A 25,847-nucleotide genomic window follows, 5' to 3' on the forward strand; every position below is an offset into this window, starting at 1 on the left:
AATAATTGAAAAATGTGGGAGACAAAGTAGGGTGTGGACAAATAATCAAAGATAATGGGTGAAATAATAGAGAAATGTGGGAGACAAAATAAGGTGTGGACAAATAATTAAAGATTATGGCAGAGACTTAATAAAAAATAATTAAGAAATGTGACAAAATAATTAAAGATAGTCGGTCACTACAATTATGCTAAGTTTAATTTAACCTTTTATAATTAGAGGAAACATGAAAGATTTGAGAACTTGAATTAGAAGGAGAAATATTAAAAGAAAGATTTGAGAGTAAAAGAGATATTTGAAAAAGCTAAAGAAAGAAAAAAGGAAAAAAACATATATATATATATAGAGAGAGAAAAATACGAAACAAATTCCTAGAAAAATCCTATAGACTGAGTTTAGTAGTTCGTGTGAAAATTTGTGACAGAAGGCGTTGGATATGCAAATCGAGGCTTTGTCACAGTATAGAAGAATACCGAATCGTTCCACGGGAATGTGAGTTATCTTCAAAAATTTTTTGAAAAATTTTAGAAACATGAGAATGATATTTTAGAATTGTTAATGATGAAATTGGAAGAAAAATGCATGATTGGTATTTATTATGGATTTTTGAGGCAATAGATGTTTGAAAATTAAAGAGAAAATGAGGAATAAATAGAACATGGATTCTGAAAATTATGAGGAAATTTTTGGGGTTTAGAAATATTGTTTTAGGAATTATTGTGAATAGAAATTGAGAAAATTTTATGAGAAAGTATTTATTTCATAATCTTCAAAAAATAATGGGAGAAATTAGGAAAATTGGAGAAAATTAGAAATCTAAATTTTTTAAGTAATTATGATGTCCAAGGTACGTCAAGATTTATAATTGAGTACGATTGGAAGTTCGACGCGAATTTTGAGACAAAATTACACTAGGGGCAAAATTATCTTTTTGTAAGGTAAATGGTACTTACCAAGATGTTAACATATTAGGTTCGAATCTAGTTTCCGTATTTAATGTTTTTGATGATTCTCTTTCGAGATAAATGTATGGAGATTTTGTAATAGATAAGAGCAATGATATAGTTTAATTTTAGTAGTATTTAAAAAAAATAATTATTATCTCAAAATTGTCCCAAATTATAACGCGGTCGAAAAACGTGACGTTACACTTGAGTGAGTCTATCAATTGCTCCATAGTTATCACTTTAACCATGTTGGAAGGTACTCCTTCCTTCGTCTTGATCCAACCACGTACGGTGTATGTGTGTGTTGTGTAAAAGACCAAACTTGAACAACGATGAAGAATATCTTATTGTCGGATTTCGTCAAACACTTTGATACAAGAGGCCTATTTATAGGCTAAAGCTTAAACAGAAATACAATACATGAAAGGTTTTATTGGAATTCCAAAAGGCCTTCTCGATTTCTTCTAGCATGCTGTATACGTGGGCTCCCTCAACTTCTTCTTGTTCTTCTTCCAGATTCATTTACTTTGCCTAGACTTGGGTGCAAGTTTAAATTTTCAACATGTGTCACTTAGTGTTAATGAAGGGGTAAACTTCGTATCGAAAGTTGCAGCTGCCACCGACAACTCTCCCTCCTTGTTTGCCCTCGCAGCAATCTGGGAACTCACTGACACTACACTCAAGGCACTTCTTGCAGTCATTGCCGGAAAGATCTCTGGTGCATTGCACCAGTCCGTACACTATATTGTTCGAACGCATGGCATCGTCAGCACCAAGCTCTTGCTCCCCGGTGGCGTACAAGACTGGGCTTGTATAAGCTTTGTTCACCAACCGGCTTAGCAGATTCTTCGTTTTCTCGTTGAAATTTGGCTCTTCCGCGTCGTTCGTGTTGAACAGATAGAACTTGTGGATGCTGTCGATCTGCCTGAAGAAGGCCTGGTTCGAGTACTTGTACAGACAGGTATCGTACCTGTTAGAAGAACGAAAAATTTAGAAATATTTTTAAAAATTTTAATGTTTTTCTTTTGATCTCATTATTGAATTCAATGATTTTACTTTTAATTACAGTTACACCCTTCTAGCTTTAGCAATTATCACATAAATCTATTATAAGTTATTTTAATGGGCTATGGCCTCTTATGCACGAAAATGTTGAAACGATATATGTTTTAATGTTTCTAAAAAGTTTACTACCCTAAAACATTAACAAACGTCAAAAACGTTTTTGGGCAATTTTTATAATTTAAAAAACGTTTTGGGTCATTTCAAAATTTTGAAAAAATATTGATAAGATCAAAATAATATAATCGATCGATAAAAGAAAATATACATACATACATACATATACATATATAATAATTGAACTAAAAATAGCTTAAATAAGGACAAACCATATTCATATAATTTAAATTTGAGCCGAATATAAATCAAGAATACCATATGATGGCTCCTTTACTAGAGGGGCAAAAGACTCTGATCTTTTTACTTGTTTCTACAACGCAGGCTGTGTAATCTGACCTGGAGGCGTCGCCCCGACAGAGGGCTAGGCCATTGGCTCAAGTTCGAAACCAGCCAGCTGAGCCAACTCCAAAATCGGTTGGGGGAACATTGGCTTAGAGGAGGCTTGCTAGTTTATCCAAGTTGGAATCATAGTAGGGGGTTGTAAAGTTCTTATCAAAGCAAATATGGAAGAGAGAGCTTGTAGAAAGGAGAGGACTAGAGAAGCAAAGCATAAAGGGAATGATCAAATATGGCTTTGAGGAATAATGCATTTTGATATTGGATGGAAGATTAAATATGGCTTTGAGGAATAATGCATTTTGATTTTGGATGGAAGATTGGGACGTGGGTGTCTCTCTATTATGATGGGTTAGTACATTTTTCTCAAACAACTTGCTCCTTTATGTAGGGAATTTTTTTTTAAGATAGCCAATAGATTTCATAAATGGTGCATTTGGCGATGATGTTATTCTATTATTGAGTTTGTGCGGAGTGTGTCAAATTTAATAACTTAAATTATTAGAGTTTATTCCAATAAGTTACAAGACAATAGACATGATATCTTTATATTCCTTTTCATAACTTTATTTTATTTATATCTTGATTTGGGGTGTAAGGAGCGAGAATGAAATATTTTTATAAATATATCTATTACTTTTATTATCTTATCCTGATTATTTCTTCACTTATTTATTTATTTTAAAAATAAAATGATATTATTGTAACTTTATTTTTTAACTATTTTGTCACTTTTTATTTTCTATCACAACAAATTAAAGTTATATTAGGTTCGTTCATATTTCATTCATCTTAACCAATAGAAAAATAACTAACCTTATGTTACTTTTATTATCTTACGTTTCATTATATTAAGTACTATTTCATTCTTTACCTGATCTCTCTTTCAAACAAAGTATTAAAGGTTTGGAGTTTTCTTCGGAAAAAACTATTTCTCCAATTTTTTATAATTTAACGAAAATGTAATTAGAGTTGTAAAGTACTCATTAGGGTTTCATCATTTCTCAAATATCAGAAATATCTTGGAAGCACCCCCGTCCGGATATCCCAACCACCCGGTCTATCCGAATGAAAGCGCTTACATAAGGGAAGAGAAATAGACATAAGATAAAAGTACCCTGGCATGCATATATAAGAAATACAACAGCGAAAGCAAAAACGGTAAACATGCACGCCCACAAGTACCCCGCTGGAATAGCGATCACGGAGTATATAAATATATACAAACCCTGTGCCAATAAATAGGAGATACAAGGAACAACCCGTCACAGTCAAAAATAAAAGACAGAAGTTCTAACAAAATATCAGAGATGACGGGGGCAGCTAACTGCACACCCTACCGGCACGGTTGGCTGTTACACTACAAAAAAATAGCATTTTAGCGGCGGTTTTTTTGTAATTTAGCGGCGGTTTTTAACCGCCGCAAAGTGCTTTAGCGGCGGTTTTGAAAACCGCCGCTAATACAGCCGTCGTGAGGTATTTAGCGGCGGTTTTCAACAACCGCTGGAATAACCGCCGCTAAATGTTGTTTTTTGCGGCGGTTTACAAACCGTCGCTAAGTTTGACATTTAGCGGCGGTTTTGTAAACAATTACCGGCGGTTTGGTAACCGCCGCTAAATATTTAGATATTATTTTATTTCCAGCGGTTATGTATTTTTAGCGGCGGTTTAGCAAACCGCCGCTAATATTTTTAGTGAGTATTTTATTTTTAGCGGCGGTTTAAAGAAACCGCCGCTAAAATAAAACAATTGTTAAAACAATTAGCGGCGGTTTTATTTTGATTTTTAGCGGCGATTATATAACCGCCGCTGAAATAAAATAATTTGTAAAAAATTACAGCGGTTTTGAAACCGTCGCTGAAATAAAATAATCTGTAAAAAATAACGGCGGTTTTATTTTGATTTTAGCGGCGGTTTCAAAACCGCCGCTGAAAATAAAATAATTTGTAAAACATAACGGCGGTTTTAAAACCGCCGCTGAAATAAAATAATTTGTAAAACATAACGGCGGTTTTGAAACCGCCGCTGAAATAAAATAATCTGTAAAAAATAACAGCGGTTTTATTTTGATTTTAGCGGCGGTTTCAAAACCGCCGCTGAAAATAAAATAATTTGTAAAAAATAACGGCGGTTTTGAAACCGCCGCTGAAATAATAATCTGTAAAAAATAACAGCGGTTTTATTTTGATTTTAGCGGCGGTTTTGAAACCGCCGCTAAATTTTCACGCTTGATTTTTGGCACTTTAGCGGCAGTTTTAATTTTGATATCGTGGCTTTTAGCGGCGGTTTTGAAACCGCCGCTAAAAGCCTAAAAGAATCACTCCCAGCTTGCTTTTTTTGTTCACCAAAACAAAAACCTGTGCCAAATTACTCACCATGCAACTCACAAATAACCTAAAATTTATAACATATATACAAAATTCACATACACAATATTTCAATCCATTTAATCAATAAACCATAAATATTCAATACAACTTAAATATCCAAATATGTAACATATTTTAAACAATTTAATATCCAAAATGAAGTTCCATATCATCACATCAACTTTGTTGGTTTGGATCTTGATGGGTCTGATGAATGTCATGACTTGCATTAGAAGAGAGCCTTCCTGCTGGTGACACTGGTCCACTATGTGCATCTGGTGCCTAAAATAATTAAAATTATATTAGATATGTATACAAAAAGAAAAAAACATACTTTGATGAATATTTGTGGAGATAAATATAAACAATCACTTGAAATGAAAAATTAAAATTCATAATTTAAGAATTAATATATTAACATACCATTGTATTGAGCATAGCAGCAAACTCAGGTGGTATATTCCCCACGATATTGGTGAAAATATAAGCCATTGCACTCTTTAAACTTCGAACCTCTTGTTGACTAGTCTCTAATTTTTCCTCTAATTTTTTCACATATTGTACAACAGGTGTATTAGTATTATTGGATGACGAGGGTGTCCCACTGAATTGAGCAATGGTCCCAAAAACTTGGTTTGGACTAGGACCGAAGCCCAAACCTCGAACTCGGCCTGAATGTTCTTTTCCTAGCACACGAGCAAGTGAATCATTTAAGGAGACTGACTGTGAAGACGTGCCTTGGCTCTCAATCTCAGAAATTTTCTCCTATATGGATTAAAAAACAATATCAATCATAAAAATCTCAAAAAAAGACTTGGGTCTTACTCAAAGGTTTCAATGTCACATTCACCTTTATCATTACATGTCTTTTGAGCAACACACACAAAAAAAAGGTGAGGAAATTGCCACAAGGAAAACTTCAACAAAATATAAGAAAATGTGAAGGGCATTATGTAATTGGTTATAGTACTGCTCACATCTAGACGTAGTCAAAGACTCAAAGCACATGCAAGAATTTTAACAAGAAGTTAAAAACATCCAATCTAGCCAACCAATGCATCAAATCAATATATATATATGTGCGTGTTAAAAAGCTGGATGATATGAATTAGAAGCCCAAATAAGACCAGGCAAATGCTACCTGGCTGACTGCCTTCCTAATATTGCTTCAAAACTATCCCTTCATCATCTTCAACCTCTCTCATCTAAATTTCCCAACCCTAATTTCAGCTGAAATTGCAGTTTTGAGTTCATTCTCTATTCTTGAACATGTAATCACCATAACATTTCATAAAGAAGAAAATATATTATCCAATCTAAGAACCAATCTAAGAACTAATGAAGTAGGATGACATATTTTGAACAGTTGGAATCTACATGAAAAAAATGTGCTTTGAGTCTAAATTATATATTTTTTAAAAGCTACCTTCAGAATACAAAAAGAAACATTTATATATGATGTCATCAAACCCTATTTAGAAGCAAACAATGAAAATTAAAATAAAAACTAATTAGGAAATTCAATCAAATTACCAATTGTTAATTTTTTAAATTGTACCGTGTTGTTGAAGAGGCAATATATAGGAGTCTGATGACATGCAAAACAGTAGTAGGCCAAAAATGCAGCTCAAGTTTTCTTTGGTGAGGTTTCAAATCCTTAACATGGAAAACATCATTAGTATTCATGTCATAAGATCAAACATGTATTGATCTGGATGGATATGAACCATGAGATAATCATCTTGATTCTAATCCCTAGCTGTAGTGCACATCAATAACAAGTATATGATCAACATTACTTGTCGTTGTGTTTTGCCTGATCTTGACATGGAAATCATGGATGTTTATCTAAATTTTACTAAAATCAAGAGTTGACTTTCCTAAAAATTCCAAATCCCTAGATTTAGGTTCTTCTTCATGCATCCTAATATAGTTATATGTATTATTTATCATGGTAGTTGTTATGCCATTTTATTCCTCTATTCTCCCTCGTGGTCTGAGACTAAAAATTAAAGCAATGAACCTCAAGTTTAATCAAACTTACAAGCCTGCTGATGCAAAGTCTAGATAACTCAATGAATGTATTCTTTCTCATTAAAGCACTGATTTTTGTTTATAAACCTCCTATATTTTTCTTGCAGGTTGTGGACTGCTTGATTAAATTGATAGGTCCCAATGGTGGTGAAATTTGTGATAATGCCTCTATATTTTTGGCTTGTGATACAGTTATGAATTTGCTTTTGAAGGTAGTATACTATATTACAGACTCGCAGATCTCTGTAAATTTTGTAGTTGTTTCTAGAAGATATTGCTGATATTTGTATTTCTTTTATGAATAGAGTGAAGAAATCGATGTTCCATTAGATGGTGATTATTTTGTTCATCTGTTGGAAGCATTGTCATATTGGGCAGGTATCTGTTCAGTCACTGCATTTAAAAATTGCTTGGTTTCTGAATATTGACTAGAAGACTTGGTTCCCAAAATATCTTACTATTTAATCTTTTCTTTTTTTATTACTGCTTGCCTTCATTACTTCAGATTCCATCTTTTAAATGATATCTACTATTGTGAAACAGAAAGTAAGCCAATAGGAAGAAACCTTTCCTGTATTCACCCTGTATGGGGTTTTAGTGAGCTGTGAGGTATGGGAAGGCATCTCTAAGGTTGTTTTTCTTCATTTAAGAGTGAATTTTCCCATATTCTTTTGAGCATGCTTTAAGATCAAGAAAACTTGTGCTTGATTCTGAAACTAATGTTGACTTTTATTAAAAAATTAAAGTTCAAGAAGAATGTAATGCAATGGTAAGACTCTTATTGATTACACCTCTCAAAAGACATGAGTTATTTATTACCCAACTTGAGGATAATTGTTACCTGATTTTCGTAACTCATAAGCTTCCTGTTTTTAAGGCCCAGGTGGATGTTTGTGTCTACTAGAAATGGCAATAGCCTGATTGTGTTGAATTATATCAGATCATACGCAGCTTCCTGTTTTTAAGCTTCCTATTTTTTAGTATATGTATGTTTTCTGCTAACAAGTTCAACTAAACTTATAACTCATTTACTAATAAAGCATAATATAGATAAAAGCTTCTTCTATGATTCAAAAAGTGGAATGGTTATGATACAAAAAAAACTTACGCTTATAGTTCGTGCTCCTTCATTCACAAAAGATCCATCTTTCTTCTTATGCGTCGCAATGTATAATAAACCCCTACTCACAGGTTGGCCACTCTCAATTTCCTATAATTTAGAACAATTTCACATAAATATTAGTTGATGTTAGAATAAAAAATTCATATTAAGGATAAATTTTTGCAATATTACCATCTCATATTTTTTCCTTGCTAGACTTTTCGACCCTCCTGTGTGTGGAATTGTCAATTTGAATCGATTTTCAGCATTTTTTTGACATATCTCCTAGATATCCAACAAAAACATCATTAGTTTAATCTTAACCACTTAGTCGTATAAATATTAGTAATCTTATAAGCAAGATTAGTAACATCACCTTAGTCTTATCTCGTGCACGATAGTCAATAAAACTTGCCCATTGGTCTTGAGATATTCCCGGTGGATGCTTTGTAATATTTGCTTCTCGACCAATATTGGGATCATACCACTCATGGTATAATTTACATCTATTGTCCTTCCATTTCTTCCCAATGTTCTTCAAAATAAAATTTTTAGCAGGCCCCTCGTCAACATTAAATTTTTCCTTCAAAAAACAACAATATTAGTTACAATAACATATTCAAAAAATATATCAAAAAATACAATATTAGTTAATTACCATGATTCTATTTTTGTAAATTTCTTCTTTGTATGTCTTCGGTACTTTGTGCCAACTTTCATAATTGACAGGAAAAGCAACAAAATCAGAGGCTAATTCTCCTAAAATCCCTCCAAGAAGTCCAGCTGGATCTCCAATTGGTTGGAATGATTCATTGAACTCTAACATAACACGCCTTCCACGTGCTAGTAACCAAACATCTTTAACCCTTAGTTTTTCCTGTTTTATAAGCCCTTCTTCATCTGTCAATCAAAATACATATACCTAATTTAATAATTAATGCAAGTATATAATAAAAACATGCAATTTAAATATTTTGGGCATACCTATCACATTAACTATCCAGTAACGACGTGATGTAGACGAGGCTGTCGATGGAATATCGTGAGAGAGATGTGGGGTGAATGATTCTGATGGAGTCTGCCTAGATCCTGGAGGTTGTGATGGGGCATGGCCAGATAATGGAGGTTGCGGTGGAGTTGGGGAGGATGCTATAGGTTGTGGTGGAGCTGGGGATGATGCTGGGGGTTGTGGTGGAGCTGGGGATGATGCTGGGGGTTGTGGTGGAGTTGACAATGATGCTGAAGCATGTGTGGGAAGTGAGGCATCTCCACCTAAATCAGTAATGCCTGTCTTTCTTAGACGTTTCTTCCTAATCATGGCTGCAATTTTTTATGCATGAGAAAAACATGCACATATATATAAAGCAAAGCAAAAAAAAAATATAATTTGACATTTTAATAATAAAAAACATTTTAATAATAAAATTCAAGGGAAGATCTTTGGGGTTGGATCATAGGAGACACCCAGCGATAAATCTTGCCATGGATGTTTTTGATGTTATTAATGTTTAAAAATGCTTATCTTTCCAAATTGGTAACTTATGACCATTCCTAGTTCTAAGTTAATTATAGTTTGGTGCCACTTCTTTTTCCTAACATTTTAATATTATGACAGATATGCGCCAGCAGTTCTTCTTCTCCGCCATTTTGATGTCTTTCGGAACTTGGTTTCTCAAATGGGCTCACCTCTTGATCAAGTTGGTGTCAGCTCTGAAGTTGCATCCGTTATTAAGGAATATACAGAGCCAGTTTCTGAAGAGGAAATAATTTATTGTGAAAAAAATTCTGATGGCGATTCAGTAAGATCCAGATAACTTCGACATATCTGATTTATAGTTTGGAATTTATTACTATATATATAACTATCATGTATGTCACTAAACCTTAAAGTCTTGTTTGAATTATCATAATTTCTTTTCTTTTTTTTCCCCTGCAATTCTTAAGATGGATGACAAAATCTTTGACAGGTAAAAGAGTCTAGTACAGATAAAAGTTCCTATTGGAATAAAACTATACAAGGACGCAAAAAAAGACTTTATTCAAATGCATAAAGAAAGAACATGAAACTAGAGAAAGAATGTGATGTAGCATGAAGATTTTGTGCTCGAATCTCTTAAAAGAATAAGGCATGCCAGTCATGAAATATCTGCTTCTCTGTAAATATACCTAGCTAACTTGATCAACAAATGAAGGATCTCAAAACTCTACTCAACAGACCACAAAACCCTGAAAAGTTCCCAGAACCAGAATGTTCTATAACAATTTGAAGATGTTGGAACATTTTCTATAAAAAAAAAAAGAATGAAAGAAAGAAAAAAGTGGTTGGGGTGGTAATAATCTGCTATAGTGGCCAGAAATTTCAATTCAGTCCTCTAGTTGAGCCCACAGAGGGCAAGATGATATACTCCTCTGTTCTTAGTCATTCCAATATGCTTCACTATCAATTAATTTGCCTTTTAAGGTTATGCAAAATTCAAGGGGGTATCCCTAGGATTCTAGGTTTCCTGAGGGGTCACTTATGTAAGTTGATGTTGAAAGGTCTTTGGGGCAAAGAACCAAAGTCTATGGGACAACTCTATTACCATTGTTTTCTATTGTCAAAAGACTGACTTACTATGATGCCTATACTTCGCTGATGCAGCAAATGAAGGCTGCTGAATCAATAAGCAGGCATCCTCTGCTGTTAGTTGCAGCTTCTGACAGTTCTGAAGGTCTGCCACCAACTATTAGACGGTGCTTCACTCATGAGATCAGTATGGGGCCTCTGACTGAAGAACAAAGGGCTGAAATGCTGTCCCAGACACTTCATCATGTTTCAGGACTGCTTCCTAATGTATGTGAATATATGTCCTCTTTTGTTCTTTTGTATATGACCAGAATTTTCCAAGGGGTCCCACATAATAACGATTGACAGTCTTCTATGTCTAAATCTGCACTGATGGGTAACTCTGCATGGCGGGAGTTGGTCATTAAGATTACACCAGAATCTAAGAACATGACTTGTTTGAAATGTTAATCATCTTAATTACTCAATCTTACCTTGTGTAATTGAGTCTTTCTTTAAGCTAATGATTTAGAATTTTTGGTACCTTTTATTTCAAAGCAATATAGTAAATTTAAGTATGTCATTTGATGGTCATTATGGCTCAGGAAATTTAATCCTGATACTTCTTTACAAGATTACGCCATAGGGCTTAGAAAATTAAATTATTTAAATAGCACAATTAGTTAAAATGCCTGTGACAGTGCCACTGTTACAATTATCCTAATTTGTCAATTTTAACTTAGGAAATTGTTGTCTTTCTTTTCAGACTTGTAAGATAACCATTATGTCAAAGCACTCGACTAATTTAATAAGCAACGTAAAATGCAATATAATTTTCTACATTTAAGAGTGTGTAATGACCGTTAGATGATTACATGATTTTAAAAGTGTTTTTTTAAACTAAATCACTAATCATAATTTGACTATTTCTTAAAGTATAATAAAATCATTAACCTCCTTTTATCTTAAATTTGAATAATAATAATGTTATAAAGAGCAACCTAGCTATCTGTAAGCCCCTTGGGACAAAGAGGTCTCATTAAAGTAGGGATAATCTCTTTTAAATCAAATCTCGTGTCATTTGGACTATCTCTTTTGAGTTTGAACATGTATGTTTGTGGTACGTGTGAGCACAGTAAATCTAAGATAAACTACAGAACATGCAATGGATGGCTACAGTACCTCTTGGTGGCCCATGAAATACTAGCTACACTCTGATATGAAAATTACCCTACCAAGTACTGCTACTATGTCCTCTACAACTAGGGTTCAAATTTCTTGAGACAAAGTCATAAATATTTTTGTATGTTTACCTGGTGCACATGGTTCTATGTAATAGCACATCAAACAAAATTAACTATATTATTTCCAAACAATATCTTTTACCATTTCTCATAGGTAAACAACGTTATTAGTGAAATGCCATAAATTGAAGTCCAGCAAGTAATCAAGAGAAGAACACAAGTTCAATCCTTATGATCACAATTTGGAACTGTTCTGGATGAAATTAATGGAAAACAGAGCCCACACTTACACAACATATATATGAATCCAAGATTGCTAATTAGTAATTACAGATGAAAGAAAGTCTTGACTGCATTGCTTATCCTTCAAATGCAGTCACAAGAAAACATCCTCAACAGTTTGAACATGTAAGGTTTCATTAGGTTAGCTTGTATTCGAATGTGCTACTTCTTCCTAGTCTACATTGACCAACTGCCATGAAAATAGCTCTGTTTGTGTCCTAAGCGGTTATGTATTTATTGTCTAATTAGTCTAAACCCTTCTAGTAAGACATGTGAGGTGATGGTGAAAAAAAAATCTTAAACCTTTATGTTGTATTTGCTTATTATATTGTTGTTACCACTTCTCTATTGGTACCTCTTAGACGTTTCTTCCTAATCATGGCTGCAACTTTTTATAAATGATAAAAACATGCACGTATAGATAAAGCAAAACAAAATGAAAGGCAAAATAAAAAAATGCTAACAACAATATAATAACCAAAGTAAAATGTAATATAATATTCTACATTTGCATTAATTAAATCCATAGAATTACATATCCTCGTCATCCTCATCATCAACATTTTCAACATTAGGCATTGGATCATCATCTATTTGTCCTCTTGCAAGTGACAGAATTCCAGTATCATTAGGAAAAAATAACCCTAAGTCTTGTGTTTGATATGGCTCGTTCTCATAGAATGTCTCTTCAGTGTCTTCACCCATATCATACAAATCTCTTGGTTTTAAATGTACAACAGCACTCCAATCCTTTTCTACAACATCTTCAACATAGTACACTTGTTGTGCTTGTGAAGCTTCAATATAAGGTTCATCTTCTTCACGTTCACCAGTATGTATCAATCGAGAGAAATTCACTAAAGTAAACTGCAAAGCATCTTGTTTGATCCCTCTATCAGTTATGGTATTGGCCCATTTACACTTGAATAGAATAATCCTGAATCGACCATAGTAATTAAGCTCGATTATATCTACCAATTTTCCATAATAATTAACATCTCCATTAACTGGGTTGTTGTCACTGATTCTAGAATGACTTCTTGTTCCAGAAATCACAAAAACTCCACTGTTTTGAGTTTTCAAGCTATGTTCTCGTTCCATAGTTCGAAATTTGAATCCATTGACATTATATGCACTAAATCGTCTGGCACGTTGAAGTGGCCCTTGTGCAAGGAACTTAAGATCATCTGAATGGGATTCATTTTCATCATTCATAATCTAAAATGAAACAAAAGGAAATCGATAAGTACAATTTTTCATGATTGAAATATTGTTCTTAATAAAATATATCAATGGTAAACCTACACGCTTAGAGAACCAATCAACGAATTCCCGATGTACTGTTCTTTCAATCTCTATAGTTGATCGTGTTCGATTCCTGAGCCTTCTCTTGGTTATCTCTCTAAATTCCCTATATAAAATTAAGTCATTAACGCAACAAGATAGGAAAATAAGGGATTTTGATAAATTATATATCTTTTATGTACGAACTCACTTCACAAACCGATCGACTAGTTCTGAATTCATCAACACATATCTGTGTGCTTGTCGTTTCTCAATATGGGTAAGGTTGAAATATGAAGTACTCCCAACTGATTTCCCTATTTCAGTAAAAAACATTGAAACTTGAGACGATTCATTGTTTGTCGTTTGATCATCAACACGTCCAAGCTGGTTGAATCTTGTCTCAATGCCCTCCAAGTATCTTGAACAAAAGGTCAAACATTCTTCAGCCAAATAACCTTCAGCAATGGAACCTTCTGGTTGTGCCCTGTTACGTACATAGGACTTCAAATGTCCCAAGTATCTAAAGTAAAAAACACAATTAGAAAATAGTGTTATACATATATACCTGCAAATCCAATGGCAAATAGCAATTACGATATATAGAATATTTACCTTTCTATAGGATACATCCATCGATAATGTACTGGGCCTCCAAGCTTCAGTTCATTCACTAGATGCACAACCAAATGAACCATGACTGTAAAGAACCCAGGTGGAAAAAGCATTTCCATATGGCATTGTGTGAGAATGACTCGACGTTGGAGCTTGTCAAAGTCTAGAGGATTCAACACCTTGCCACATATTTGCCTAAATATTGAGCACAAATCAACTAAAACGGCAGACACTTGGTTAGGCAACACATTTCTAATTGATATTGGTAGCAGTTGCTCCATAAGAATATGTGAATCATGACTTTTCAAACCAAATATCTTCCGATGCTTTAGATCAATACACCTAGCAATGTTACTTGAGTAACCATCAGGCACTAAAACATTCTTCAAAGTTGTAAGGAATACATCTTTTTGGGCATTTGACATTGTAAATAAAGTAGGTCGATATTGTCCATTTTCATTTGGCCAAAGATCACTTCTTACGCCCATCTCTTTCAAGTCTTTTCGAGCATTGAGATTATCTTTTGTTTTTCCACTTTCATTGAGAATGGTGTACAAGACATTATCACACACATTCTTCTCAATGTGCATAACATCAAGGTTATGGCGCAACAAGTTGTACTCCCAATAAGGAAGTTGGAAAAATATACTTTTCTTTCTCCATTGTTGACAACCACTTTCTACAGTATTTTTTCGGTGAGTTCTTTTTCTGTTATCTTCAACCTCCATCCCTTTCCCAAATGTAACATGAATATTTTCCAACTGCTTGAATATCTCTGAACCTGATAGTGCCACTGGTGGATTCCTAAACTCTGTATTACCATCAAAGTGAACACGGTTAAACCTGAATCTATGATTTGGCTCTAAAAATCGACGATGACCCATAAAACTCCACTTTCTACTATGAGGTAGACGATGGGCAACAGTGTCAAAATTACAAGTTGGACAAGCTGAACCAGTGTGTGTGTTCCACCCAGATAAATTACCAAGCCCAGGAAAATCGCTAATTGTCCACATCAATGCAGCGCGCATATTAAACATTTGATTGAGTGAAGCGTCAAATGTTTCCACACCACCATCCCACAAATCCTTCAAGTCTTTAATCAAGGGTTGTAAGTAAACATCGATATCATTCCCTGGCATTTGCTTTCCCGGAATGATCATTGAAAGGATGAAGGAAGTCTGCTTCATACACATCCAAGGGGGTAAGTTGTACGGTATAAGAATCACAGGCCAAATGCTATAGTTGGTACTCAAAGTTCTGAAAGGATTGAAGCCATCACTAGCTAACCCAAGCCTAACATTCCGTGGATCTGATGCGAATTCAATGTGTGTTTCATCGAATCTCTTCCACGCCTCAGAGTCTCTCGGGTGCCTCATCAAGCCATCTTTGTTACTATCCACAGAATGCCACCTCATATGTTCAGCAGTTTTAGAAGACATAAATAACCTTTGCAAACGTGGTTTAAGTGGAAAGTACCGTAAAACTTTGACAGGTTTCTTTTTTCTTTTCTTGCCCCCACTAGACATGTTCGTCGGGTTACCTTTCCTACTTTGTTTCCATCTTGACGTGTTACATACTTTGCATGTCTCCCTACTTTCATCTTCTCCCCAATACAACATACAATCATTTGGACATGCATGTATTTGACTGTAATTAAGACCAAGCTTGGTAATTAATTTCTTAGCCTCATAAAAAGAATCAGGAATCTTTGCATGTTCGAAGGCATCTTTTAACAATTCTAAAATCATAGACATTGCTTTGTTACTCAATCCGCACAAGCACTTGATGTGATATAGTTTTACTAGGAATGATAATTTCGAGTACTTCGTACATCCTTCATACAATGCTTGATTTCCATCCCTAACTAGATCGTAAAATGCCTTAGCTTCCTCATTAGGTCCTTGATTCAATTCTGGCATCCTTTCTTCACCTTCATGTACTGGTTGATGCGAGGTCCAGGCTTCTACATTCACATGGTCCCTAGATATCCCAAAAGCATCGTTGATCATATTGTGTATTGGATCATGAGTGTATAAGGGATTTTGTATCGAGGGTGTGCTATTAGAAGTTTCCCCTGTAGTTGACTCCCCATGCCAAAACCAAGTAGTGTATGTGGTTGGAAACCCTCTACAAATCAAATGATCATACACCATTGCTCTGGTCTCCCAATTTCTAAAAACACAATCAGGACAAGGACATTTGATTTTGCCTTCAACAGACCGATGGGCAAAGGCAAATTCCAAAAATCCTTGCACCCCTTCCTGAAATTCATGTGTATTTCGTGGCTTTGTAATCCAAGACTTATCCATGCAGCTAAAACAGAGCTTGTAGCTTGTATTCTGCTTCTCTAATCTACACCTCAATATGCAAAACATTACATCCATATTAGTTTTAAGATGCGTACTTCATACATAAAAGGCATTTAAAAACTACAACAATTTTCCAATAGAGACCCTAATTATTGTCACTCTATAAGACACTATTTAAATACGCAAATTAAGTTTTGAATCAAATATTAGTTTATGCCTAAGGATTACCTTTTTGTGCGTAACTTTTTGTTAATAAAGATCATTACAGTCGTGCTACTAAGCGTATATAATATACTCACAACTTTAATTATATGTGTGTGTGTGTGTGCAGCAATTGCATTGTCATCAAAGTGCATGTGCTTGAACAAAAAATGTTTCTGGTTCTGCTGCTGCAACATTCCAAATCTATTTTATCGGCGCATTGTCTGCTTGTTAATGTTTTTTGGAGGGAAAACATTTCCAGTGATCAATTAACTAAAGTCCCCTTTCACTTCCAGAATTCATACAATCCCTAAAGTTAATTTGCATAGACTGATTAATTATGCATCGATAATGCTCATTAGGTTCATTTCTATAACTTAATTCAGATCAAACATTTTCTGTGTATGGAAACATTTTATGTGTATCTGATCAAATGTCTGATTCGATGTTTAATTTTAAATTCAAAATTACAAGATGGAAAATAAGTTAAAATAATTTTTTATAAGGAATTAATATGGCATTAATTAGGAAGTAAATTTTCCATTCTTTCTGCACATATAGTTAGAGGGGAAATATATTTATATAAGATGAAGTATATATATCTAATATAACAAGGTATACACACACAGACACACACAAATATGCTTTAATTAATTTGTATGGAAAGATAGCTGGCAAATTCCAGTAGAAGATGAGGTACGCTTTTATGTTTCTACATTTCTTCATAATGATATTAATGCAAAATTTAGTCATGTATGCATCACAAACAGTAGAGAGCTGGGCAATAGATATCAATGCCTTTGTACTCTGGCATAGTTAAACAAAGTAATTGAAATTTGGCTTCTTTACAGAGTGGCAAGCCATGCAGTACTTATAGCATTTCTTATGCCATGATATCTGAAAGGGGATCGATAGATTAAAAAAAAAAAAAAAAGCTTCATATATATATTTTTTAATTATTATAGGTGATCAAGTTCCTAATTTATTCACAGCCGTTCTTTTTACCATAATTTCACAGCCGTTCTTTACCAAAGTGGGGGGGGGGGGGGGGGGGGGGGGGGGGCGCTCCCAATCATCATAGAGTTAACTGTGTTTCTCTTTTCATTTATCCTAATTACCTTAACTGTGTTTCTCACATTTCCTTTCATATTCAACAAACACCATTTTGAAAATGAATTTGACATCCTAAAACAATGACAACTTAAGAAAAGACAAACATACATATTTGTGTGTGGGTGGGTATAATCTGCAGGCCATATCCAAACAACACCAGGTCCACATCAAATGGACATAAAATACAAGAGCAAGACAGTTGGACGGCCACTTGAGTGAGAGGTACTGAGCTTAAGTGAGAACCTAATCATCGGTATAATTATTATATAGGGTAAACCATGTTTATTTTATACTATCATTAATCATCTGTAGATCGATGGATTTGATGATTTTACTAAACATCCTCGTTTAGTTTTTGCAGGGACAAAATTAGGCACGTCTCAATAACAAATACCGGGACTCGTAAAAGACAATCAATTAATATACCAAGATCTTCTCTCTTATATTAAAATCGAACTAACCTGAGGAACTGCGAGAGGTGAGAGCGAGCGCAAGCGACGGCAGGCGAGGGGCCGAGGGTGAGCACAATCGACTGCGAGCGAGGGACCGAGGGCGAGCGCGAGCGACGGCGAGCGAGGGGCCGAGGGCTAGCGACGACGGCCGAGCTACCTAGGGCGAGCTCGAGCGAGGAGAGGGCAAGAGCGAGCGAGGGTCCGAGGGCTAGCCACGGTGGGCGAGCGGCCGAGGGCGACCTCGAGCGAGGGGAGGGTGAGAGCGAGCGAGGGGGCGAGGGCTAGCGACGCGAGGGAGAAGGAGAGACAGAGATCGAGAAGGGTTTGCAGAGAGAGAGTAAAATTGGGGGAGGGAATTTGAGAATTTGGGGTGCCTTGGCGCAGGCGGGTAATGGGAAATTGGGGGAGGGAATTTGGTATTTTTAGTTAAGTAATTTATTTTATTTTTTAATTAATTATTTAACTGTGACATTTAAAGTAATTATATTTAATATACATAATTTAATATAAAAAATTAATATTGTTGACTAATTTATATTTTTAAATAATATAAAAATATTAAATTTAATTATGTGTAAAACTTAATTCATATTAGACATTATGTGAAAAAAAGATTAAAAATTTATTAAAAGAGTGTAAAACTTAATTCACGGATTAAGCCTGGTCAAGTTCTTTTGGATTAAGCCCAATTAAGTTTTTTAAAACTTACACTATTGCAAGCCATCTGAGCGTTGACTACAAAGAACTCAGTGGTTGTGGCTATGGTTGTGACAAGAGACATTTGAAATAAAGAGGGAGTTAAAAGAAAAAATCGAAAAGGAAGTGACCATGCCATGGATTTGGGGAAGTGACCGGCTGTCTGTCTCGCCACCTGTCTCTCTGATAGTGGTTATGATACTTGTGAGGTGATGGGGGATGGGATGGTTTCGGGGAGAAAATATGTTGTCGTTTGATCTCAACCATTGACACTGTTGGTGTTTTTTTAAACTTCATGTCTCGACCATATGAATTTAAATTAATTCATATATATTTATGATTAATCAAACATTGTAATGCTTAATTAATCAAACACAACACAATGCATTGCATTTATTGATTAATCAACACACAATATAGATAAAGATAATACTAAATATATTATTAATCAAAGTCATGTTTGATGTATACTATATATATAGAGATTCTTGTATATTATATAGAGAAATGTACATTCTGATCATATTAGATGTATTGTTATTTTTAATTCAAAAAGTTATTATAAAATTATGTGATATAACAAGTTTTTTGAAATTTGATGTGTTTTTCTTGACTCTATCATCCATCTAAAAATATTTATATCATCTTTTCAATATAAGAATAGTATTTATATATATATTCTCTAAATATTATTCAATTCAGTTTTAATATACTTTTTCCCATTAAAAAAATATAATTCATATACTAACTTCTTTTTTAAAATATGAAAACGCCCCTTTCTCTCTCTCCTCTCATTTTTTTTGTATATATTTGATAACTATTACAAATAATTAATTATTATACATTTAATATATATTTTAATTTATAAATTTTTATATAAATTAGTTTACATGTATATATATTTTCTTTTATATTTTATGAACATGAAATATAATAATTTATATATTTAGAATTTAATTTCTATATTTATAGATAAAAAATTAATATTTTAAAATTTTACATTTTATAAATTTGAGAGGGAAAAAAATTAATTGATAAATTAACTGATAAATTTACATTTTATATATTATTTAATTGATAAATTTAAAATAAATAAATTATTTAATTTAATTATTTAATTGAATTAAATTAAATAAATTAGTTGATTAAAAAATTAAAAAATTTAGATTATATTGCAAAATTTAATTTAATTTTAATTTTAAATTATTAATTTTTTTGAAATTTATTTTTTGATTTTTTTAATTTCTGAATTTGGCGGCGGTTTCTGACCAAACCGCCGCTAAATTTATTTTTTTATTTTTTAATTTCTAAATTTAGCGGCGGTTTTTTCAAACCGCCGCTAAATTCAATTTTTTTAAAATTTTTTATTAATGAATTTGGTGGCGGTTTTGATAAAATCGCCGCTAAATTTAATTTTTTATTTTTTAATTTCTAAATTTTGCGGCGGTTATTTAAAACCGCCGCAAATTTTACTTTTTAATTTTATTATTAAGGAATTTAGCGCCAGTTTTTTCAAACCGCTGCTAAATTCACTTTTTTTAGAATTTTTTTATTAATGAATTTGGCGGCGGTTTTGATAAAACCACCGTTAAATTTAATTTTTTATTTTTTAATTTCTAAATTTTGCGGCGGTTATTTAAAACCGCCGCAAATTTTAATTTTCAATTTTATTATTAAGGAATTTAGCGGCGGTTTTGAAAAACCGCCGCTAAATTCAATTTTTTTAAATTTTTTTATTAATAAATTTGGCGGCGGTTTTGAGAAAACCGCCGCTAAATTTAATTTTTTATTTTAAATTAATTAATTTGGCGACGATTTTTCAAAACCGCCGCAAAATGTAGGATAAAACGCCGCAAAAAACCTATTTTGCGGCGGTTGTAAAACCGCCGCAAAATTTCATGTTTTGCGGCGGTTTTGAAAACCGCCGCAAAAAAACCGCCGCAATAAACCCGTTTTTTTTGTAGTGTTAGGTAGCGCGGTCCTCGCCCTTGGCCTTCGCTTTACCCTTACCTGGAATGATGGAAAGCAAGGTGAGTCGCAAGACTCAGCAAGTTATATGAAAAGGAAGGCTATAACATGAATAGAAGAGGAGATCACCCCAAATATAGACCCACATGTACACACAAGCCATGTGACGCAACAATACAATAGTGCAGTATAATAAAAGCACATACCGGTCCTTGGGGCCCACATAAGACACCTGGTACCCAAGTCCCATACCAACCTGCCGCTGCCCTGAAAGGCAATATAGATCTCCAACAAACCTGTGCACACTATCTCAGGTTGGTACTCCCGTCACCCGTATCCACGTCAGTACTCCCGACACCCGAGCCATAGGCTCCCTCGGAATGGTACTCCCATTCGAGAACTAATACTACCAGTAACCATGCAATGCACGTAAAATGCAATGGCGTAGTGAGCATCAACGTGATACATGGCGCCCATACATCCAGGCATCAGGCCATGCTCCGCCCATATAATAAACCACACGCGATGCATATGCCCGTGATGGATGCAACATAACCAAGCTAGAATGTTCGTGACCAAGCATAACCAAATCATGATAAACCCAACATGCAGCCCGTACCCATGTGCACGCCAAACCATGCAACAAAAATAAAATATAACCAGGCATGCTATAATCACATAACGGCAGAGCTAGTCAGCAGTGTCTGGCACCGGTCAGCGGTCAGTGACTAGGAGAGACCATCTAACGGCCTAAGATAGACTGTACAACAGTCACACCATTACCGAACAGCCGATCCTTGCCCTCACTGCACAACAGCTCTAGCCTTCACTGCACAACCGCTCTAGCTTATGAACAACCAAAAATCCAATAATAATACCCGAACAACTAAGAACCTAGCCCCGGGTGAGTACGGCATCATTCCCATAGGCTTGGGGGTGGTACAAACCCCCATAGGAAATCAACGAATAAAATCCTCGAGACCAGTTTAATAAATTAAATTTTTAAAACACACCGTTTAAAATCCTATAATTTATTAATAGTCGAAACAAACGAAGGGAGGTCAAATCAATTGACAACGAAAGAATTGACGAGGTGGGTATAAAGAACTTGCCTTTGCGAAGATATCCTTAGGCTTGTTTTGACTCAGCACGGTAAAAATTATACAAACTGCAATATCGCAATTATTTGCCAAAATTAATAAAATTGGGCTCTAAAAGAAATTCTGACCATATAGAATATTAATTACTAGCTTAGCTACATACCTGGCAATTTAAATCCTTGATTAAACTTGAATTAATCTTGATTTTTCTCCAAAATCTTCCAATTTCACGATCGCGCACATTGCCTCTTTTTTCCAATTTTTGCTGCTGATTCTGCTGCAAAAAGAATGCCCAAATTGGGCTTTAAATTCGGCCAAAAATGAGCGGAGGAGGGGGCACCACGTGGCAGCGCTGGAACGGCCGCTGGGGAGGCCACCACCTCAATCCAAACGACGTCGTTTCGACGTCCAGTGGCTGAATTAAATCAGCTAAAAATGTAAGGGCCCACTCTCGAATATTCCCGCTAGCATAGGATATTCGAAAGGACGTCATCACAGAGATGATATAGAACAAACCACAATTAAACAAACAACTCATTTCATTCATTAGCAGCGAAAACTATGTTTGAGTTCAATTACACTTCCAGTAGCTCAAGAGTTCGGGCTCAACGACCATACACAATAGATAAGAGACTCTAATGTTAACTAACAAAATAAGACTCATTTCATCTCAAGTCTCACCAAAATGCTAACAGGATCTTCAAGTTAGGACGCGTCCCCGTACACCACTATCTTTAGGCCTTAATCCTACTGGACTCGCCCCCAACAATAGCTTTCCTTTTACCTGGAATAGCAAAGTAGATCAAGTGAGCCACAAGGCTCAGCAAGTTCTAGGATAATAAACAATGATCATGAACCAAGAATAAGGTGACACCAAAGAGAGTACTCCAGAACTCGACTGATGCATACAAGTATCACAATTTAAGACTTGATCAATTCCAAGTTAAATGTATCATGCCACCATGTACTATTATGCAAATGTGCATATAAATTTAATATCAGAATCAAATCTCATAGGCTTGCAAGCCATAAATCAACACATGCCAAAGTGTATCACATAGACAAAACCTCACAATAAATATGGAGCCAACCTGCCGGGCTATGACCACCTCGTCCCGTGCCAAGTGCTCTAGGGTACCCTTTCTCCCTCGGCGCAAAATAATAGGTGCGCAAAACATATATATATGTAACATGTACATGTATGCATCATGTATGCATTTGCCAATCACATGTATTTAAATTCTTGTCTCCGCGATGTTCATACTTTCAACATTACTTACCCATATCGGGTATTTTTCCATCATCAGATAAATTCAACATATCTTACTTCATAACGTTGACCACATTCAAGATGTAATTTATGACACAGAAATGCTTGAAGTAATTTTAGAACATAAGAATACTTCCTTGAGAGATGCTATTTAATATTAAATATCCATTCACCAGCTGAGGAGTGTTATAAATTTAATAACTATTTTTCCCACCATATGATTGTTGTGATTTGATTCAACCAGTGATAATATGCATTTATTTGCATTCGTGCTCATAGCTCAAATTCATTATTAGACCCCATGTAATCGAATGACCACACCACGCGAAATTTCTGACCAAACGTAAACTTGAAATTTTTCTAAGGCAATGGACCAAATAGAACATATTTTGAAAATGTCTTCATTTTGAAAAATTAACTCCCGGTAATTTGATAACTAGCATTTATTGTTGTAAAAATGATTTTTAATGAATTTTTCAAGAAACGAAAACTATGTATTTCGATGGTGGTAAAATTGCAAATTCGTGAATTTATACTAAAACCAAAATTCTATCTTTTATTTTTATAAATTTTGATTTTTTTGATATTTTTATTAAATCCAAATAGGGGGTACTTCCTTATTTACATTTATGTATTAAAGTAAATGAAAGTAAAATATAAATTAAAGAAAATGCAAACATTTGTAAATAAATAGGGTGAGAGCTGATAGCTCCCATTCAAAGGCATATGGGACGAGCTCGGGAACAGCTCGAGGTCTTAAGGTCGCAGCTTACGGAGAGAGCTCAAGAGAGCTCACGGGAAGGACAAGCGAACGAGCTCAAGGTCAAACGAGCTCGCGGTCAAGGGGTTGAGCAAGAGCTCGCTGGATGAGCTTCTGGTCAGGCACGCGGCAAGAGCTCGCGGCCATGAGCTTGAGGAATGAGCTCGTGGGAATGAGCTCGTGATTATGCTTATGGTCAGGGAGCATATAGGTGTGAGCTCGCGGAAAAGAGCTGGAACGAGCTCGCGGAAAGTGTTAGAACAGTAGGTTCTATGGCACACACCAAGAAGGGGGTGAATTGGTTATTTTAAAAACTTGATTTAAAAACTTTGAAATCCTTTTGATTGAAAGTAAAAATTCAATGCAAGTGAGGATAATGAAATGCTAGCAATGATAAATATATCAAAGTACACAAGCATAAGAAAACACAAGGATTTATAGTGGTTCAGCTCAACCAAGCCTAATCCACTACCTTAGCTCCTCACTAAGGATTTTTCAAACCATCCACTAAAACCCCCTACTTAAACCAATTAGGTCCTCTAGTCCAAGACTAGGAAATACAACCTCTTGCTCATACAAGCAAGCCCTCTAGCACCTAGCTAGGAAAAACAGCCACTTGCTTCAACGAGCAAGTCTTCTAGCACAAAGCTAGGAGAAATTTAGAAATATAGAAAATGAGAGAATCTAAGAGATGACTCTCTTAGTTACAATGTCTCTCAAGATTAAACAAGGCTTAATTGAATGTATTTACAATGATAGAACAGCAAAGCCTTGGAGAGAAAAATAAAACAATGAAAGCCCGAACACTGTAAGCTCGAATAAAATTGTTTGCAATTGCTAGATCATCTCGTTTCCGTCCATTAGCCTCTCCTTGATCATCCATGAGTTGTATATATAAGCATCCATAAAGATTGAAGAAGAAACTAGCCGTTTTTGTGACCGTTGGAGTTGAAAAACTAGCCGTTATAAAATTCTGTGAAACACAATAGTCGACAGAGAAAAGGATTAGTTGACTATTTTTACATGTAAAGCAAGAAATAGTTGACAGACAAAACGAATAGTCGACTACCTTATAACACAAATTTTCAATAGTCGACATACACATTCCAATAGTCGATAGATGCAAAAATGTGAAGAAAATTTTGAAACTTATGAACAAAAATAGTCGACAGACCAAAAGGCATAGTCGACTATCCTTACTCGATAGTTGACATATGCTAAAATAGTCGACAGATCAAACAGAATAGTCGACTATTTTCAGGCATAGTCAACAGAATGAAAAACATAGTCGACTATCCTCTTGAAAAGATTGAAAATTTATCAAATCCTTATTTGATTCTTTTGAATCCTCATTTTGATTATTTTGAAAGCTCATTTTGATTATTTTGAAAGCAAGTTGAGATTATCAAAAGTATATTTTGAAACAAATCTCTCTCAACAAGCCATACTCAATATTTCCTCTATAGGATTTCATATCTTGCTTTAAGACTTATATACTAAAAATTCATTTTCTCATTCATATAATCCACATAGATTAATTTTCATATATTGATTTTCATATAGTCATTATCAAAACCATTTTATTACTCAAGAGTAAAATATCAATCTCCCCCTTTTTGATGATGACAAAACAAATATGAAAATCAAATCATTCAATTTATCTCCCCCTTTTTGTCAATATCAAAAAGATGAAGACTCCCCCTTTTTGAAACACACTGAAGGCATAAAAAAGACCTCCTCAAACGAAAAGATAATCTCTCTCCCCCTTTTTAACTCTTCCCCAATGATAGTTTGAAAATTTTCATTTTTAAATAAAAACATTTCAAACGATTTCACAAATCACAAGACTTTTTCAATGTTTCTTTTATAACAACTAGAGATAGCTCCCCCTTATGATGGCATAATCAGCATCATAGAAGATTTTTTAGCACATACCATATAAAGAAACCTTATTCATGAGATGCCAAAATTAAAAAAATCATACCATATTGCATACTCATGATCATATTAGAGCCGATCTATATCTTTTCAAGAA

At 34.5% G+C, this 25,847-nt stretch overlaps 1 protein-coding gene, 1 long non-coding RNA gene and 1 pseudogene across 2 annotated transcripts; all 3 read right to left on the reverse strand.

The window, feature by feature from the left end:
• Positions 1-25,847, reverse strand: part of LOC127791678 (cysteine-rich repeat secretory protein 38-like) — a 66,435-nt pseudogene that overhangs the window by 14,073 nt on the left and 26,515 nt on the right.
• LOC127791532 (uncharacterized) lies at positions 4,899-8,862 on the reverse strand. Its single transcript, XR_008020965.1, has 5 exons — positions 8,629-8,862; positions 8,347-8,553; positions 7,977-8,255; positions 5,258-5,599; positions 4,899-5,116 (listed from the first exon to the last, which is right to left on the reverse strand). It is a non-coding gene; the product is annotated as an uncharacterized LOC127791532 (long non-coding RNA).
• Positions 13,418-14,640, reverse strand: LOC127791531 (uncharacterized). The gene is made up of 2 exons (XM_052321451.1): positions 13,941-14,640; positions 13,418-13,848 (listed from the first exon to the last, which is right to left on the reverse strand). The coding sequence occupies exons 1-2, from the start codon at positions 14,528-14,530 to the stop codon at positions 13,533-13,535; spliced, it is 906 nt and encodes a 301-aa protein (XP_052177411.1). The 5' UTR covers positions 14,531-14,640; the 3' UTR covers positions 13,418-13,532.

Source organism: Diospyros lotus, chromosome 15 (assembly GCF_014633365.1).
Source record: "Diospyros lotus cultivar Yz01 chromosome 15, ASM1463336v1, whole genome shotgun sequence".
Taxonomy (NCBI): Eukaryota; Viridiplantae; Streptophyta; class Magnoliopsida; order Ericales; family Ebenaceae; genus Diospyros; species Diospyros lotus.

Bases quoted from the DNA above. Each gene is read 5' to 3' on its own strand.
- LOC127791531 (XM_052321451.1), bottom strand. From the start codon at position 14,530: ATGCACATTGAGAAGAATGTGTGTGATAATGTCTTGTACACCATTCTC. The intron at 13,849-13,940 runs GTAAATATTCTA...TTTTTACTTTAG, and splicing joins TGGATGTATCCTATAGAAAG to ATACTTGGGACATTTGAAGT.